General features: G+C 43.8%; 1 protein-coding gene across 1 annotated transcript in view; it reads right to left on the minus strand.

Moving 5' to 3' along the window:
• Nucleotides 1-19,228, minus strand: part of MUC16 (mucin 16, cell surface associated) — a gene marked incomplete at its 5' end in the record, with an annotated part of 78,960 nt that extends 59,732 nt beyond the window's left edge. The window contains 4 exons of the mRNA XM_082623241.1: nt 5,884-5,983; nt 7,083-7,203; nt 16,965-17,366; nt 19,150-19,228. Coding sequence (XP_082479367.1) covers nt 5,884-5,983; nt 7,083-7,203; nt 16,965-17,366; nt 19,150-19,228 — 702 coding nt within the window. The remainder of the gene's footprint in view (nt 1-5,883; nt 5,984-7,082; nt 7,204-16,964; nt 17,367-19,149) is intronic.
• Between the last annotated feature and the right edge of the window lie 1,301 nt (nt 19,229-20,529).

The raw sequence follows: 20,529 nt of genomic DNA on the forward strand, positions 1-20,529 counted from the left end.
CCCAAACACCATCAGAGAGGCCTTAGCATCCAGGAGCTGCCCTGCTCTTACAACGGGTGCACAGTGGTTTATGGGTTTAGGTTCACAATGGGTAATCACAACTACTGTTTATTGAACACCTACTATGCGCTGGGCATGGCTTCCAGTCATCCCCACGACCCTGAAGCTAGGTTTTACCCTCACAGTGGTTCTATAAGGTGGTTGCTACTCATTGCCCCATTGCACAGATGAGAATGCCGAGGCTTAGGGATTTGCCCAAAGTCACTCATCTAGCACATAGCAGAACTAGGCTTTGAACTCTGTTTTGATCGAGAACAGTGTTTCTCACCTAAGGGTTATTCCCCCCACCCCCCAGAGGACATTTGGCAATGTCTAGAGTCATTTTTGGTTGTCATGAGGGGAAGGGGGGCTGCTACTGGCATCTAGTGGATAGAGAACAGGGATGTTGGTGAATATCCTACAGTGCAAAAGACAAACACACTTGACAATGAATTATCCAGCCCCAAATGTCAATACTGACACTGATAAAAAAACACAAACAAACAACCCCCCCAAAAAAAAACCTGGTCTAAAGCCATACTGTTGTCCAGTGGAACTTTCTGGATAATGTTCATGTTCTATATCTGTGCCATCCAACAGGGCCACCCACCATGAGCCACACGTGGCCACTGAGCACTTGAAATGTGGCTGGTGTGACTGAGGAACTGAATTTTTAATTTTGTTTAATCTGAATTTTAAAAAGAACTATCCTCAGTTCAGTTATTAGAAAATTTATGAGTAGGCTTGGAACAGCTTAAGCATGTGAATGTACTCTTTCTTTTTTTAAATTTATTTTATTGATGTATAGTTGTTATACAATGTTGTGTTAATATCTACTGTACAGCAAAGTGATTCAGCTATACATATATGTACATTCTTTTTCATGTTCTTTTCCATTACGGTTTATCCCAGGATGTTGAATATAGTCCCCTGTGCTATACAGTAGGACCTTGTTGTTTAACCATTCTATAAATAATAGTTTGCATCTGCTAATCCCAAACTCCCAATCCTTCCCTCCCCCACTCCCCCTCCCACTTGGTAACCACAAGTCTGTTCTCTATATCTGTGAGTCTGTTGTTTTTTGGTAGATAAGTTCATTTGTGTCATACTTTAGATTCCACACATAAGTGATATCATATGATACTTGTCTTTGTCTGGCTTACTTCACTTAGTATGATAATCTATCTCTAGGTCTATCCATGTTGCTGCAAATAACATTATTTCATTCTTTTTTACATCTGAGTAATGTTCCATTGTATATATGTACAACATCTTCTTTATCCATTCATCTGTCGATGGACATTTAGGTTGTTTCCATGTCTTGGCTATTGTGAATAGTGCTGCAATGAATATTGGGGTGCATGTATCTTTTCAAAGTATGGTTTTCTACAGATACATGCCCAGGAGTGGGGTTGCTAGATCATATGTTAGCTTTATTTTTAGTTTTTTAAGGAACCTCAATACTGTTCTCCATAGGGGTTGCACCAATTTACATTCCCACCAACAGTGTAGAGGATTCCCTTTTATCCACACCCTCTCCAGCATTTGTTATTTGTAGACACTTTAATGATGGCCATTCTAACCAGTGTGAGGTGGTACCTCATTGTAGTTTTGATTAGCATGTGCCTAATAATTAGTGGATGGACTTTTTCTACTGGAGTTTTATGAAATCTAAATGCAGATCAAGAGTTCTGATTAAAAATCTAGCATCTGAAATGAGATGCTCTATAAAGTTTAAAATGCATACCGGATTTAGAAGATGTAGTATGAGAAAATCGTGTAAAATATCTCCTTAGTCATTTTATACTAGTAACTTATTGAAATGGTAACTATTTGGATATACTGGTTAAATAAAATAGATGATGAAAATGAACAGCACCAGTGTCTTTTTACTCTTTTAATGTGGCTACTGGAGAATCTCCAATTACGTATGTGACTTGGGTTCTTGGGTTCTCTTTCAGTTGGATAACACGGGTCTGGGATCTGAGCGCTGCCCACTATAAATAATGTTAATTATTTCAGATATTATTATTATTATTTAATTATTTAATCTTAGTCATCTTAACTATAAATTAAGATATAAATATAAATATAAATTAACTATAAATAAACCTTTGCCTCTCTTTGCTCTGTCTCCCCCGGCTTGGCAGTTCCTGCACCGATGACAAGGATGGGGTGGGATCCATATTCCCTTCTCTACCCTTGACGACGCTGAGCTACATCAGCAGGACCACTTGGGAATGGGGGAAGATGAGGGCAGGTCTCTGGATGCTCTTCTCTCAGAGGTCTGCCTGCCCTTCTGTGGGGACATGGAGAGAACAGCAGGGTCAGAGAAGGAGCAAAGAAACCTCTGGCTTCTGCTGGACCCAGAATGCCCGTGTGACCTGAGCCAGCCTTGCTTTCCGATGGCATTGCTTGGGGAAGAAGGGAAACGTCAGGGCTGGGCTGGGCTGCCTGAGCAAGACAGAAGGCTGAGGATACTGCCTGGGCAGAAAGGGAGAGAGAAGCTAGTGGTAGAGGCACCATCAGAGAAGCAGGAGGAGTAACCCACACGGTCGGTCGTCACTGAACCTGCAGGAGCAGTGGGTTTTGAGGGCAAGGGAGAGACTACCATACACATGTCATATAAAAGGCAGAGGTAGGGACTCCCCTGGCTGTTCAGTGGTTAAGACTCCATGCTTCCCCTACAGGTGGCATGAGTTCGATCCCTGGTTGGGGAACTAAGATTCTGCTTGCATGCAACCAAAAAAAAAAAAAAAAAAAAAAGCAGAGGTAGAAGAAGCTCAGGAGAAGCTATCAGTGATTCTTGAGACAGTTGTTTCCATGCAGGAAAATGGGCAAGGCCAGGTTGTCAGGCTTAGAAGTCAAGAGGGTATGAGACTGGTGCTAGAGGTAGCCTGGGTTCAAGTCCTTGTCACTCCACAGCAGCGATAATGACTACAATAATAATAATGTTTACTGACCTACTGTATGCCAGCCATTAGGAAAACAGGAAGAAGTGTGCCAGGAGCTAAGGGCGCTGACATTAAATCACAGCATTAACAAGCAGCATTTATTCAATGTTTTCTGAGCTCCTTCCTTTACAGGCTTTAATGGCTCATTTGGTTCTATGAGGTGGTACATTCATCAACCCACTTCACAGAGAAAGAAACTGAGGTGCAAAGAAGCTCTATAATCACACAAGACTGCAGTGAGGCAGCTTATGTTTCCATTCATAATGTGTTCAAGAACAGGCAAGACTAACACAGATGGGGATGAAAGCCAATGATGTGCTGGGGATGGGGACATTGGAAAAGGAGCATGAGGGAAATTTCTAGAGCAGCAGTTCTCAATCAGGGACAATTATGCTCCCCGGGGACATTTGGCACTGTCTGGGGACATTCTGAGCTGTCCAAACTGAGAAGTGTTCTCAAAGAAGACATACAGATGGCCAACAGGTGCATGAAAAGGTGCTGAACGTCACTAATCATCAGGAAAATGCAAATCAAAACCATAAGGAGATGTTACTTCAACCTCTTAGGATGGCTATCACCGAAAAGACAAGAGATAGTTCATAGCAGCACTATTCACAATAGCCAAGACATGGAAGCAACCTAGATGTCCATCGACAGATGAATGCATAAAGAAGATGAGGCACATATATACAGTGGAATATTACTCAGCCATAAAAAGAATGAAATAATGCCATTTGCAGCAATATGGATGGACCTAGAGATTATCATACTAAGTGAAGTAAACCAGACAAAGACAACTATCATATGACATCACTTATGTGTGGAATCTAATTTAAAAAAGATACAAATGAACTTATTTACAAAACAGAAAGAGACTCACAGACATAGAAAACAAACTTATAGTTACCAAGGGGGAAAGGAGGGGGGGAGGGATAAATTAGGAGGTTGATTAACATATACACTACTATATGTAAAACAGATAACCAACCAGGACCTACTATATAGCACAGGGAACTATACTCAATATTTGTAATAACCTATAAGGGAAAAGAATCTGAAAAAGAATATATATATATATATATATATATATATATATATATATATATATATATATATATACACACAACTGAATCACTGTTCTGTATACCTGAAACTAACATGATATTGTAAATCAACTATACTTCAATAAAAAAAGAAAGTAAAGAAAAAGTGTTTAGCACCTTAAAATAATCATGTATATATGATTATTCAGCACCTTAAAATAATCATATACACACACACATATATATGTATATATAAATTGCTATAAAAAAAGAAAAGCCAAGACAACAAATGCTAGTGAGGATGTGGAGAAAAGGGAATCCTCATGCACTGTTGGTGAAATGTAAATTGGTGCAGCCCCTACAGTTAAAAATTTTAAAATAGAACTGCCATATGATCCAGCAATCCCACTTCTGGGTATTTATCCAAAGGAAGTAAAATCTTGATCTCAAAGAGATATCTGCACCTCCACGTCATTGCAGCATTCTTTACAATAGCCAAGACATGGAAACAACCTAAGTGTCTATCAGTGGATGAATTGATAATGAAAGCATCACACACACACACACACACACACACACACACACACACACACACACACACACACACACACACTGGAATATCATTTAGCCATAAATAGGAGAAAATCTTGTCATTTGCAACAACAAGGATGCACCTGAAGGGTATTATGCTAAGTGAAATAAGCCATGCAGAGAAATACAAGTACTGTATGATTTCACATGTGGAATCTAAACAAACCATACTCAGTAATACAGAGAACAGATTGGTGGTTGCCAGAGGTGGGGAGTGGGGGGGGTGCAGGAAATGTGTGAAGGTAGTCAAAACGCACAAACTTCCAGGGAACAAAAAAACAAGTAAGAGGTGTGATGTGGGTGCTACTGGCATCTAGTGGGTGTTGGCTGGGATCGAGGTTAACATCCTACAGTACACAAGACAGCCCCTCCCAACAAAGGATCATCCCACGCCAAACATCAGTACTGTGGTGGCTTGAGAAACCATGTTCTAGGGGAAAGGAATGTTCTATACCTTGGGCGGTGTGGAGGTTACACGTAAGTAAAAATTCATTGAGTCATCCACTTATGACCAGGGCATTGTACACTTTAGTGGGTAGATGTTATACCTCAACAAAAAGTTTTTTTTAATTAACTTTAAATTTTTATTTTTTTAATTTAATTTTTATTTTATATTGGAGTACAGTTGACTTACAATGCTGTGTTAGTTTCAAGTGTATAGCGAAATGATTCAGTTATACCTATACCTATTCTTTTTCAGATTCTTTTCCCTTATAGATTATTACAGAATCTTGAGTAGAGTTCCCTGTGCTATACGGTAGGTCCTTGTTGATCATCTGTTTTATATATAGTAGTGTGTACACGTTAATCCCAAATTCCTAATTTATCCCTCCCCTGGACCTGTCTCCCCTTTGGTAACCATAAGTGTGTTTCGAAGTCGGTGAATCTGTTTCCGTTTTGTAAATAAGTTCATTTGTATCATTTTTCTTTTTTAGATTTCCCATATAAGTGATATCATATAATATTTAGAAATTTTTAAATGTAATTGGCAGAAGGCGGTGCTGAACTGAGGCCTGTCCAAATAATATTGGGCTAGCCAAAAAGTTCGTTCGGGTTTTTCCATTACATCGCATGGAAAAACCCGCACGAACTTTTGGGCCAGCCCATAGTTTTTCACCTGAACAATGAGGACATGTTGTTCCTTGGCTCCCTGCCTCCCTTCTTGCTCTGCTCCAAATCATTCTCCACAGTGCATCTGTTCAGACTCTCCAATGTCCTCCTCATACCACATGTGGAATAAAATCTAAATTCCTCACCAAGACCTTCACAGCCCTCGGGTCTGGCTTCAGCCACCTCTTAGTCTTCTTTTCTTTCTCCTCTCCGCTCTCTCTCTGATCTACCACACCAGTCTCTTTGCTGGAAGTTGCACATGTAAGGGCTTTGCAACCTCAGGACCTTTGCACATGCTATTCCCTCTGTGCCTGACTCGCCTCACGACAATTTCTTTTCATGCTTCAGGCCCACCTCAGGGCCTTTGCACCTGCTCTCACCTCTGCCTGACTCTACACAACTGGCACCTTCCCATCCCTCAAGCCTCCATTGAGATATCACCTCACCTGAGAGGTCTGCCTTCATCACCCCCGCAAACTGTCCTGCCTTATTCATCATGTGCCACTTCATCATTCTCTTTTTATGTGCCCCTCCTGCCCAAGCCAATTTTCTAAATTGTATCATCCATTTGTTCACTTGCTTATTGTCTCCATTTCCCCCTGGGGGGCAGGTCTGGGTCCATCTTAGTCATGGCTCTATCCCCCATGAATGACACACAATGGGCCCTCAAATACTTGCTGAATAAAAAAATAAAGTCCTAGGATTTCCTCAGTGGAGTTGAGAAGGGCACCCTATTCTATTTACTTTAGCTCTATGAGGGCTTAGCAGCCTTGGGAAATCAGCCTTCTGGGGGTGCGCTATGTGAAACCCTGTCCTGGACCCTTCCTTTCCACCCTCGGAAACTTCTACGTCATTCTTGACTCTCTGCCCCCAACGCCACCTGAGTTCAAGCCTTCGTCATCTCTGACTTTTTGAAACGGCCTCTTTACGCATCCTCTGCCTCCACCCACCCAGAATGACCTTCCAAAAATGCGAAACTGTCCATGCCCCGCCCCTGGTCTGAATTCTTCTGTGCCTTCTCATTGCCCTCACGATCAAGTCCAAAGTCCCCAGCCTGGCTCTTAAGGCACATCTTGATCGGGGACCAGCCCCACCCCCGCCCCCGCGCATTCGCCTGAACGCACTGTTTCCCATAAACCAGGGATTAAGCAGCGCCAGAGCATCCTCCCGCGCCCACAACATTTGGCATGATCTCTCCCCTCCAAGCCTTTGCCCGGGCTGTTCCCTCTGTCAGGACTGCTCTCCCTCTCTTCACCTGACACATTCCTTCAAAGGCTTTGTTTACAGGTCCTGTGATTCATGAAGGCCCCCCCCCACCTCCGCCTCCCACAGACAGCATGCTTACCTCCCATCCCGGTTTCCAGAACACTCTGTAACTTCCTCCGTGAAAGAGCTTGGCCACACGATCACACATCTGGGTTTGGATCTCTTACAGTCCCTAGATTTGTGAATACCACAGAGGGTACCTGACACGCAGGAGGTGTGCAAAAAAATAATAATAAAGGAGTTTCCTGACCGATTCATTTACTTACTTACCAGTCACCAGGCACCAAGCTCTGTGCATAAAGAGGTGAATGAAACAGATCCACTGCACCCCCTCTGTGGTTTCTGTGCCTCTTTCATGCTTCATGCCCCTTCTGATCTTGGTGTGTAGTTATTTATATATGGTGTGCAGGACCCCTTGATGAAGCCTAAGCTGATTCAGTCTCAAATCCAGACACATCTGGGTAATGCTGGAGGATGGATGGATTGGAAGATTTGAGGTCTATTGATATCAGGGTTTCTTCATTTTGACACTATTGATGTTTGGAGCCAGATAATCCTTTGCTGGGGGTTGGTGGGGGGAAGAAGCTGTCCTGTGCATTGTAGGATGTTTAGCAGCATCCCTGACCTCTACCTACAAAATGCCAGTAGCACCTCCCAAGTAGTGACAACCTAAATGCCACCAGATATTGCCAACTGTCATCTGGGAGAAAAATCACTCTTAATTGAAAAACCTAATTGATTTATATTAATATCAAAGAATCTACCCCAAGGACAAAATCCAGTTAGCAAGAAGAAAACTGACTCCAAGTGCAGCCCAGGGGTTAAAAGCTTAGAGTTAATATAAAAATTCATTGAGGTATCCACGTAGGATTTGTGGACTTTACTGGGTATACATTATACTTCCATATAAAAGAATAAAAAGGAGGGTAATAATGTTATATCTCTGTGGGGTGAGGTTGGTGATATTCTACAGCTCAAGAGAAATTTGGGTTACACTGAAGTAGGCATTTGTCCAAAGTTAGCAAATTACACCTGAGGTCTGTTCATTTCACTTAAGGTAAATTTGATCTCAAAAGATAAAAATCTATATACAAATATTGAATTCTAGTTAACTCTCTGCATGATGAACTACTTAGAGGGGGATGGTACTGATAATGCAACTTCTTTGGAAGCATCAAAATTAAGATGCTTAGATACGACAGATAGTGGGATGAAGGGATGGATGGATCGATCAATCGATGAGTGGATGATGGATGGATAGACAGATGTGTGATAAAGCAAGTATGGCAAAATATGAAAGTAGAATCTAGGTGGTGGTTATATGAGAGTTCACAGCAACATTCTTTCAACTTTGCTGTATGTTTGAAATTTTTCATAAGAAGGTATTGGAAAACAATGCCTTGGGCCATGCAAGTTTTTGTGCATAAGTTCTAATCCCTTAAAAAAGGGAAAAGATAATAGCCTATATGGATTTGGGGTCAGATTCACCTCTGACCATGCTGTGCCCTTTCTTCCTCTGGACCTGCTTTTCCTCCCATCAACTTGGGGCTGTGATTTATTAAGGCAGGGTTACAGGCACAAGTCCTGGAGTCAGACACACAGGGCTCAATCATGGCTCCACCACTTTGCAAGTGTGCAGCCTTGGACAATGACCTCACGTCTGTGCGTCTCAAACTGGACAGTGGCATTTGCAACGACATGGATGGACCTAAAGATTTATCATACTAAGTGAAGTAAGCCAGACAAAGACAAATATCATATGATATCGCTTATATGGAATCTAAGAAAAGAAAAAGGTACAAATGAGCTTATTTACAAAACAGAAAGAGACTCATAGACATAGAAAATGAATTTATGGTTACCAAAGGGGAAAGGGGGGGAAAGATAAATTAGGAGTTTGGGATTAACATATAAACACTACTATATATAAAATAATCAAAAAGGACCTGCTGTATAGTACAGGGAACTATACTCAATATAATAACCTATATTATATTTGTAATAACCTGTAAGGGAAAAGAATCTGAAAAAGAATATATATATATATATATATATATATATATATATATATATATATCTGAATCACTGTGCTGTACACCTGAAACTAACAGGACATTGTAAATCAACTATACTTCAATAAAAAAAAAAAAGAATCATGTGGGTGGAAAAAAAACTCGACATTGGAAGTACCTGTTTTGCAACATTGCCATTGGGGCTAAAATGAGAAACCTCGTACCGGTGTAGCAAAGCTACACTTATCTGGGAGTGTCTGTCTGTGAGACACCTCCTGCAATCGACCTGGGGGAGAACTTGAGAGACTTCAGAAAAGTGGAAGAGGTTGGTAGAGCAGGGCCAAGCCAAGGAAATATTTTCTTGCAATTATTTGCAATAAATAAATAATAAAATCTCTTCGTTTTCATTCCTCCAGGTGATACAGCCTGAGAAATAGGAATTCCAAAGGCACATGTGCTCTTCCTCACTTGCAGATCCTGAAAGCAGGATTAAGATGTCTTCCAGGGAATTCCTTGGTGGTCCAGTGGTTAGGACTCCAGACTTCCATTGCAGGGGGCATGAGTTCGATCCCTGGTTGGGGAACTAAGATCCTGCATGCTGTGCAGTGTGACCAAAAAAAAAAGACACTTTCTAGGACTTGCCATGGGGTCTCCAGCCCTCAGCTTAAGGGTCTCTTTTACTTAGTAAGTTCCTTTACCCATATTTTCTGAATTATGTGAAAGTGAAGGCAAAGATGATTGAGGTTTCAAGTGTGGGTGACTCTGAGGGCAGAAGCCTCGTGTTATGGGTTAAATTGTGTCCCCCCCCAGAGATGTTAAAGTCCTAACCCCCAGTACCTGTGCATGGGATTTTGGACTGTATTTGGAAATAGGTTCTTTCCAGATCATCAAGTTAAAATGAGGTCATGAGGGTGGGCCCTAATCCAATATGACTGTGTCCTTATAAAAGGGGGAAATTTGGACACAGAGACCGACATGCACAGGGAGAAGGCCATGTGAAGATGAAGGCAGAGATCAGGGTGATACATCTATAACACAAGGGTTGCCAAAGATTGCCAGCAAACCACCATAAGCAGGCAGAGAGGAATGAAACAGACTCTGTCTCCACCACAGCCTTCAAATAGAATCAACCCTGACAACACATTGATGGTGGACTTCTATCTTCCAGAACTCTGAGATACTCCATTTCTGTCATTGAAGCCACCCAGCTTGTGATGTTTTGTGACAGCGTCCCTAGGAAATGAATACCCCTGTATATAGCAACAAGGAAGCCAGCCACGGGGCAGGACGAGAAAGGGCAACGACTCAATTCAAACTAACAAGTTGTTTCCAGGGGCTGCGACACGCCTGGCGCTGTGCTAGGTGTGAGGATGTAGCAGTGAGCAAGAGTCACAGCCCCTGCCCCTAGGATGCTTTAGAGTGACCCGAAGGAGGCAGGCAGTAAGGAATAGCATGCATGCCATTGTGACTTCAGGTGATTTACAAGGTGGGGATTTAATCTAATCTGGGGACTTGGTGAAACTGGGGGTGGGGTGGAGGGAAGGAAGGAGTGGTGTGGAGAGTGAAGGGTGAGTAATACCAGACAAAGGGAGAGGAGAGGAGCATTTAGACAGATGGGATGACACACCAAAGCCCAAAAACTTGAGTGACCTGGGGCAGAAGTTTCCTTTCATGGGAAGAGAGACCTAGAAAGCATCTAGAGAGCCAGCTGGCGGGGGCCAAGGCAGTGGACCCAGATGTGGTTGGCAAAATCATGGCCTCCCAGAGATGTCCACATCCACATCCCCAGAATGTGCAAATGTGACTTTACATGGCAAAAGGGACTTTGAAGATGTGATTGAGTTAAGGATCTTGAGATGGAGAGATTATCTTGGCTTACCCAGGTGGCTCAAAGTCATCACGAGGGTCCTCGTAAGAGGGAAGTGTGAGGGTCAGAGTCAGAGAAGGAGATGTGAGGAGGGAAGCAGAGGTCCGAGAGTCGGAGAGAGATTTGAAGATGATACACTGCTTTTTTTTTTTTTTAAGATTCTTTTTTGTAATGTGGGCCATTTTTAAAGTCTTTATTGAATTTGTTACAATATTGCTTCTGTTTTTTTGTTTTTTTTTATGTTTTGGGTTTATTGGCCTCGAGGCATGTAGGATCACAGTTCCCCAACCAGGGATCAAACCCACACCCCCTGCATTGGAAGACAAAGCGTTAACCACTGGACCACCAGGGAAGTCCCTACACTGCTGGTTTTGAAGCTAGAGGTAGGAGCCATGAGCCAAGGAATGTGAACAACTTTCTTGAAGCTGGAAAGAGCAAGGAACAGGTTCTCCCCGAGGGTCTCCAGAAGGAATGCACCCCTGCTGACACCTTGATGTTAACCCAGGGAGATCCATTTTCAGACATCTGACTTCCCGAACTGTAAGATAATAAAATGGTTTTGTTTCAATCAAAAAATGGGTGGAAGACCTAAATAGACATTTCTCCAAAGAAGACATACAGACTACCAACACACACATGAAAAGGTGCTCAACATCACTAATTATTAGAGAAATGCAAATCAAAATCACAATGAGGTATCACCTCACACCCGTCAGAATGGCCATCATCAAAAAATCTACAAGGAGAGGGTGTGGAGAAAAGGGAACCCTCTTGCACTGTTGGTGGGAATGTAAATTCATACAGCCACTTTGGAGAACAGTATGGAGGTTCCTTAAAAAACTAAAAATAGGGCTTCCCTGGTGGCGCAGTGGTTGAGAGTCCACCTGCCGATGCAGGGGACACGGGTTCGTGCCCCGGTCCGGGAGGATCCCGTGTGCTGCGGAGCGGCTGGGCCCGTGAGCCGTGGCCACGTCCGGAGCCTGTGCTCCGCAACGGGAGAGGCCACAACAGTGAGAGGCCCGCGTACCTCAAAAAAAAAAAAAAAAACCAACTAAAAATAGAACTACCATATGACACAGTAATCCCACTACTGGGCACATACCCAGAGAAAACCACAATTCAAAAAGATACACGTACCACAGTGTTCTTTGCAGCACTGTTTACAATAGCCAGGACATGGAAGCAACCTAAATATTCATCGACAGATGATGAATAGATAAAGAAGATGTGGTGCATATATACAATGGAATATTACTCAGTCATAAAAAGGAACAAATCTGGAGCATTTGTAGTGATGTGGATGAACTTAGAGTCTGTCATACAGAGTGAAGTAAGTCAGAAAGAGAAAAATAAATATCGTATATTAACACATATATATGGAATCTAGAAAAATGGTACTTATGAACCTATTTGCAGGGTAGGAAAAGAGACACAGACGTAGAGAACGGACTTGTGGACACAGGGTGGGAATGGGAGGGTGGGACGAATTGAGAGAGTAGCACTGACATATATATACTACCATGTTTAAAATACATAGCTAGTGGGAAGCTGCAGTATAGCACAGGGAGCTCAGCTCGGTGCTCTGTGATGTCCTAAAAGGGTGGGATGGGGCGGGGGTCAGAGGGAGGCTCGAGGGAGGGGATATATGTATACATATAGCTGATTCACTTTGTTCTACAGCAGAAACTAACACAACATTGCAAAGCAATTATACTCCAAGAAAAAAATAAACTGGTTTTGTTTGAAGGCGTTATGTTTGTGGTGATTTGGGACAGCAGCCATAGCAAACTGATACACCAGGAGACTGACCAGTCAGGAGCGACTTCACGGGGGAGGTTCAGAGAACTGATCCCAGCTCCCCACAAGCAGCACAGAGGGATGTGAAAGCCCAGACTCCAAGAAATGTTTGCCAGACGACCATGTGAATAGATGAGTCAACAAACAAGTCGGTAACCCTCATCACCATCGTCACCACTTTTTTTTTTGAGCACTTACAGTATACAAAGACACTTACTGGCAGGAACTGTTTTATTTCTTTAAGCCTCACAACAAACTAAACAGTTACACAATATTTCCCCCTTTGTACAGACGTGGGAACCATGGCTCAGAGGAATTGTCTGACTTGATCAATTATTCAGTGGAGGAGAGGCAAAGGCAGGATTTGAACCCAGACAGGTCTGAGTCCAGAGCCTGCATGCATGTACTTCAGTGTGCATTTGTTAAACAGATGAATGTACTCACAAAGGCATCCACAACCCTGCAGCTGAGATGTCCTTCCCCAGGGACCCTCCTCCAAGGAGGTGGTGGCACTGACATCTCTGGGAAGGAAACTTTGAGGAGTCCTTGAGCCTGGGCATGCAGGGATGGGGACAAAGAATCCATATCTGAGAGGTTGAAGCCGCTCAGACTGTCACCTAGGTATTCAGGACTATTCACCCATTTTCTTTCAAGGAAGAACTTCCAAAGAGTGGTCTTTACAATGGTGCCACAGTGACAGATTTTAATTACATGAAAATGCTCAGGTCTTGCCCAGACTATAAGGACCTGCTACAACATTCCCCATGTGGAATCTTTCAGCCTCTACTTGCATGCCTCTAGCGACGGGGAGCTCACTACCTTATTCAACTCATGATTAATCATGTTATATCAAAACTCTTATGATTAATCATGATAACATCCCTCTGTTGGTCCAAATTCTGACCTCTAGAGCTACAAAGTCTTCTTCTCTCTTCCACTGCGAGATCCCTTGACTTTTTCTTGTCAGAGGCAGACTGGCAAAAGAACGTATGTAAACGCCTACTTAGTTCCCTGCACTCATATTAAGACCCAACATCACACACTGGCTCAGTCAGCTGTTGTTAGGTAGCTTTCACAGAGGGTCCTCAATGATCCTCAATTTCTGACAATCACACCCTTGTGGGAACCCCTCCCCTCGGGTGTGGGCTGGACCTAATTAATCAGTTCAAATGAACAGAATATGGCAAGAGTGATGATATGTCACTTTCGTGATTAGGTTACAAAAGATTGATGCTTTCATCTTGTCGAACTCTATTGCCTTCTGGGCTTGCATGCTTTGATGAAGCAAGTGGCCATGTGGGAGAGGATCACGTGACAAGGAAGTGAGGGTGGTTTCCAGCCAAAAGCCAGCAAGAAACCGAGGGTCCTAAATCCAACAGCCACTGGGAACCGAATCCTGCCAACAGTGAATTTGGAGGCAAGTCCCTTCCCAGTTGAGCCTTGAGATGACTGAGGCCACAAATGACACCTTGACTGCAGCTTGTGAGGGAACTTGAGGCAGAGGACCCAGCTAAGGTGCACCCAGATGCTTCACCCATAGAAGCTGTGAGATATCAAATGTTGTTTTAAACCTTTACATTTTGGGGGATAATTTGTTACGCAGCAATAGATGACTGATACAAATGCCCCACCCAAGCTAGCGCCTGCCCATCCTGTTGGCCTCATCTCACAGAACTCCCTTCTTGTTCACAACACCCCAGCCACTCCAGCCTTCTTAAAGCCCCCACAGCCATGCCACACACATTTTCTGCTTAGAGCTTTTCACAAAGGCTGTTCCATCTGCCTGAAGTCCTTTTCCCTTTGCAGGATCTCTCTCACCATTGAGTCTTGGCTCAAATGCCACCTCTTCAGAGAGGCTTTCCCTGACCAACTTGTCTGAAGTCTCACCCAGCCCCTTGTTCACCCAGTTCCATGTTCACTTTTTTCTGCCTCTATGAGAGCAGAGGCCTTGATCGTTTTGCTTGCTCTGCATCGCTTGTGCTCGGCACCAGTGTGGCCACAAAGCAGACGCTCAATAAATATTTGCCAAAAGAGTGAATGAGTGAATGAAGCTGGTGCCAATGAGACATGTCTGCTTGGTGCTTTGAGCTGGAAGACAAAGCAAGGGCAGGAGTGGGTACCACATTCATCCCCAAATGTCCAGCACCACCCTGTGCCCAGCTCTTGCTGGCTGGCCAGGCAGGGGTCAGCGTGCACTTCCTTCATCCCTAGCAGAGGCTGTGTGGCATTTCTCAGCTGCAAGGAGGACTCCCTCAGCTGCAGAATTGGTCTAGTGACTGTCATGCCCTACTGGCCTCCGTGGTCTCCCGGCCACACCTGTGGGTATCAGCCAGCTCAGGTAACACCATGATGGGCTGCTGATCCCAAGTGGCCACAGAAGCAGCTGGGCAGGGCTGTAAGGAAGTGTTCAGGTGGGGCCAGACCAGGAGAGCCTAGGCAAAAGTGCACTGGCTCTCCTGAAATATATGAAGAACTCATTCAGTCTCAGGGAGATTGTGACATAGAGGGTCCCCAGCCAATGGCTTTAGGGAGCCGTCCTCCTGCTAATGATTTCTGTGAGCCAGGCACTGTGCTAAGCTTTTGCCATATGTTATCTCATTACATGTTGACAGAAACCCAGAGGAAAGGCATTGCTCTTACAATCACATTTTATAGATGAAGATGCTGAGGGTCAACAGGTTAAGAAATGTGTCCATCAGATGAATGAATAAAGAAGATGTGGTATATATATACAATGGAATATTACTTCGCCATTTAAAAAAATGAAATAATGCCGTTGGCAGCAACATGGATGGACCTAGAGGCTTATCATACTAAGCGAAGTAAGTCAGAAAGAGAAAGAGAAATACCATGATACCACTTATATGTGGAATCTAAAATACAACACAAATGAACCTATCTACAAAACAGAAACAGACTCACAGACATAGAGAACAGACTTATGGTTGCCAAGGGGGAGGGGGGACGTGGGAGGGAAGTACTAAGAGTTTGGGATTAGCCGATGCAAACTATTATATATAGGATGGATAAACAACAAAGTCCTACTGTATAGCACAGGGAGCTGTATTCAACATCCTGTAATAAACCATAATGGAAAAGAATATGAAAAAGAATATATACATGTATAACTGAGTCACTTTGCTGTACAGCAGAAATTAACACAACATTGTAAATCAACTGTACTTCAATAAAATTTTTTTAAAAAGAAAGAAATGTGTCCACAATCGGAGAACAGAAGAGCAGGGATTCAAACCCAGGAAGTCTGAGGCCAGAAACCAACAAGAATAACGACTGGCTTCCCCTGTCCCTCTCTACCTTGACCTACACTCACCAGAGAGCACTGGGGGGCAGAGATGAGCAAGAACCGAGGGGGGACGTGTGCCCCTCTAGCAGATGCTGGAAACCCCCTGCAGCAGTTCTTCTGGTGGAAATACAATGCAATTTAAAACACAATATAATTTAAAATTTTCTAGCAGCCACACACAACAAAAGTAAAAAGAAACAGTGAAAATAAAATGCATCATATACTCCAAGGCCCAGCAAACTTTCTCTGTAAAGTCATCGAGTATTTTAGGTTTCATAAGCTGTGCTTATGTGGTCTCTGTTGCATATTCCTCTTTGCTCTGTTTTTTGTTTGTTTGTTTTGTTTTTTGTTAGTTTATTTAGGGTTGGTTTGTTTGTTTTTGCCCTAGCCCTTTAAACATGTGAAAACCATTCTGAGCTTGAGGTCTGCACAAAAAAAGAGCCACAGGGCCTTTGCCCATGACCTGAAGGACTCAAGAAATGAATGGTAATCGGTTTTAAACAGTTGAAGGAGGAAGAGGAGGGAGAAGGAGAAGAAGGCAATTGAGGTTAGCAGAGAAGGAGAAAGTGGAGAGGGGAAGAAAGAAAGAGGCAGCTGGGAGGAAGGAGAAAAAAACATCAATTAGGTCTCTGTGTCTTTCCCACCTCTCCGCCTTTGCTGGTGAACTCCTTCTCCTCCAGCTTCAATTTCAGTGCCTAATGGAAGAAACCCAGATTCTCTAACCCAGGTTAGGCCCCCTGCCAGGACCCCGGGTCCTTCTCCTCACCTCCACATCATCGCAATCTATTGGGACAACTTGTTTGAAGTCTATCTTCACTGTTTGAGCTGTGTGATGCCGGGAAGGATTCGGCCGCAGTGACCTTGACCGTCAGTATCAGGCACAACCTCAACATCTGTTAAACCAATCAGGTCAGAATCAAAGACGGTAAAACACTTGAATGAGCAATGTCAACTTGGAAGATTAAAACAGCAAGGACTTACCACCCCTGGTCCGGAAACGGGAGGCTGGTGGGTGCCTCAGCTCTGAGCGAGGAGGGTGTGGCTGGGCAGGGGGCACCGGATGTACTGGGACCTTGGTGCCTCCTGGGTCCCATCCCTGGCTTCTGGCGCCTGGACCCTGGGAACTCAGAGGACCCCAGCTGGATGCTGCCCTTCTGATCAGCTTTCTCTTGTTCAGCTGCCTCTTGGTATCCACAGAAGAATCACTAATGTTCCTGACTCTGGACAGTGAGTGTGTCCCTGGAGGTCTCCCAGGGGAGATGAGCACATCTGTGCACAGCCCCTCAGCAGAAGGCTGAGATGTGGACACATAACGATCACCCAGAATCCCTGTGGTTGCATCCAGGCTAAGCAGAACTCTGGTGTCCAGGTGAGTAATTCCTCCTGGAGAGAAGAGAGAGAGGAGAGAGGACAAGTGTTACCTCTCTGGTAATTTAGAAAATCCTGAACCACAAATGTACTTTAAAAGAGACACTCCTTGAGGATGTGGAGAAAAGGGAACCCTCCTACACTGTTGGTGGGAGTGTAAGTTGGTGCAGCCACTATGGAGAACAGTATGGATGTTCCTCAGAAAACTCAAAATAGAGCTACCATATGATCCAGCAATCCCACTCCTGGGCATACACCCGGACAAAACTATAATTCAAAAAGATACATGCACCCACTATGTTCATAGAAGCACTATTCACAATAGCCAAGACATGGAAACAACCTAAATGTCCACTGACAGATGAATGGATAAAGAAGATGTGGTGTATATCTACAATGGAATAGTACTCAGCCATAAAAAATAATGAAATAATGCCATTTGCAGCAACATGGATGCAACTAGAGATTATTATACTAAGTGAAGTAAGTCAGAAAGAGAAAGACAAATACCATATGATATCACTTATATGTGGAATCTAAAATATGGCACAACTGAACCTATCTATAAAACAGAAACAGACTCACAGACATAGAGAACAGACTTGTGGTTGCCAAGAGGGTAGGGGAGGGAGAGAGATGGACTGGGAGTTTGGGGTTAGTGGATGCAAACTGTTATATATAGAATGGATAAACAACAAAGTCCTATTGTATAGCACAGGGAACTATATCCACTCTCCTGTGATAAAACTTAATGGAAAAGAATATAAAGCAAGAATGTAGGACTTCCCTGGTGGCGCAGCGGTTGAGGGTCTGCCTGCCGATACAGGGGACATGGGTTCGTGCCCCGGTCTGGGAGGGTCCCGCGTGCCACGGAGCGGCTGGGCCCGTGAGCCATGGCCGCTGAGCCTGCATGTCCAGAGCCTGTGCTCCGCAACGGGAGAGGCCACAGCAGTGAGAGGCCTGTGTACCGCAAAAAAAAAAAAAAAAAAAAAAAAAGAATGTATATATGTGTATAACTGAGTCACTGTTGTACAGCAGAAATGAGCACAACATTGTAAATCAACTATACTTCAATAAAAATGTTTAAAAATGAGGCACTCCTCTATAAACATTCCCTGAATAACAAATACCCATCATTACAAGTGAGCCTGGCAAACAACTACCCAGAAGCAGCCAGAGTTGCAGCCCAATTCTTGAAGCTACAATATTACAAATTTTAAAATGGTAGCACTACCATTTATTGAGTTGCCAGCTTATGCCAGGTAATGGCCATGCTAAATCCCAAGCCTCATGATGACTCTTGTCAGTATTGGTAATATTAATGGTGGGGCCGTTTGAACTTTAATCCACATGGAAATCACTTGTTTAAATGCAAATTCTAATACAGTAGGTCCTGCTGAGATTCTTCATGTCTAACAAGCCCCCAGATGCTGTTGCTTCTCCACAGTCCTTGCACAGATTTAAAGCATGAGTATTTAGGCAAAATTGACATTCAGTGATTTGGATGGATGGATGGATGGACGCCAAAGCAATCATTAGCTCTAAAAAACTGCAAAGTCTCCTTTTTCTCTATATCTACTTTGCCCTCTACAGTGCATCCTCTTTATAGCTTAAGGTGTTTCTTAACTTTCCATTTCCAGGACAAAGATCAAAGCCTGCCTCAGCCAGCCAGATCCAGGCTGCATGGTCTGGCTGCCATCTATTTTCTTAGCTTTTTGTACGATTTACCTTCTTGCTCTCAGGGCTCCCACAACTTTGCCAGCCAGTGATTCTTTAAAACTGCAGTGCTCCTTCTTACCCCAGGGTCTTTGCACAGACTGGTCTCTCTGTACCCAAGTAACTCCTTCTCCCTTGTAGCCGGTAATTATATCATACATTATGTAGCTCATTTAGTGTCTGTCTTCTCACTGGAGTGAAAGCTTTAGGAAGGCAGAGATTGTATCCATTTTGCTCACTGCTTGTCCCCAGAGCCAAAACAGCAGCTGGCAATGGACAGGCAAGGCAGTAAATACTTATTGAATGAACAAATGCCCTGTATCTAGAAATTACAGTCACACGTCTGTCATAGGGAAGAACAAATCTGACTCCATATTAGATCTGTTTCCTGTACTTTAACCTTAGTACTCCATGGCTTTTGCTCTGAGTTAAGAACGGTGCCTATAGCCTGAAATATACAGGATAGCTCGTTCTCAAGGCTCTGACCGTCAAGGGTATAACACTTTCCCATTCATATAGAGATAAAAATTTACAGAACAGGGCTTCCCTGGTGGCACAGTGGTTGAGAGTCCGCCTGCCGATGCAGGGGACACGGGTTCGTACCCCGGTCCGGGAAGATCCCACATGCCGCAGAGCGGCTGGGCCCGTGAGCCATGGCCGCTGGGCCTGCGCTCTGCGGCGGGAGAGGCCACAGCAGTGAGAGGCCCGCGTACCGCAAAAAAAAAAAAAAAAAAAAAAGTCGGAGGTTTACAGGAACAGCATGACCTGACCTACATGGGCAGCTGCAAGAACAAAGGATTCCTGAACCAAGAAGGTTGCAGCAATCAACCACGCTTCTCTCTCACCTTGCCTTATATATACACTACCAAATGTAAAATAGTTAGTGGGAAGCAGCCGCATAGCACAGGGAGATCAGCTCGGTGCTTTGTGTCCACCTAGAGGGGTGGGATAGGGAGGGTGGGAGGGAGACACAAGAGGGAGGAGATATGGGGATATAGGTATATGTAGAGCTGATTCACTTTGTTATACAGCAGAAACTAACACACCATTGTAGAGCAATTATACCTCAATAAAGATGTTAAAAAAAATGCTTTGCTGAAATCCTTCGGGGAGTTCAGGAGTTTTTTTGGAACATAAGCACCCCCCTGCCCAACACCCCGACATTCTCCTTGCTTGGCCCCGCAATAAACCTTTCTCTGCTCCAAACTCTGACGTTTAGGTTTGTTTGGCCTCACTGTGCATCAGGCACATGAAATTGCGTTCGGTGACACTTCTTGCTCAAGAGAGCCCAAGCTTTGGCTGACGCCGATTCTGAAAGAAATTTCTCAGCTGGATCATTGCAATTGGGCCAAATGGGGTGCTGAGCGATGCCCAACAGATCGTGTGCACCGAGACATTGGTACTATAAATGCAATGTTGCCTTTCAAACCATTAGTTTCTGCAACGTCCCTGGCTGCAAGCC

This window comes from Mesoplodon mirus, assembly GCF_964341445.2.
Source record: "Mesoplodon mirus genome assembly, chromosome: 5".
NCBI lineage: Eukaryota > Metazoa > Chordata > Mammalia > Artiodactyla > Ziphiidae > Mesoplodon > Mesoplodon mirus.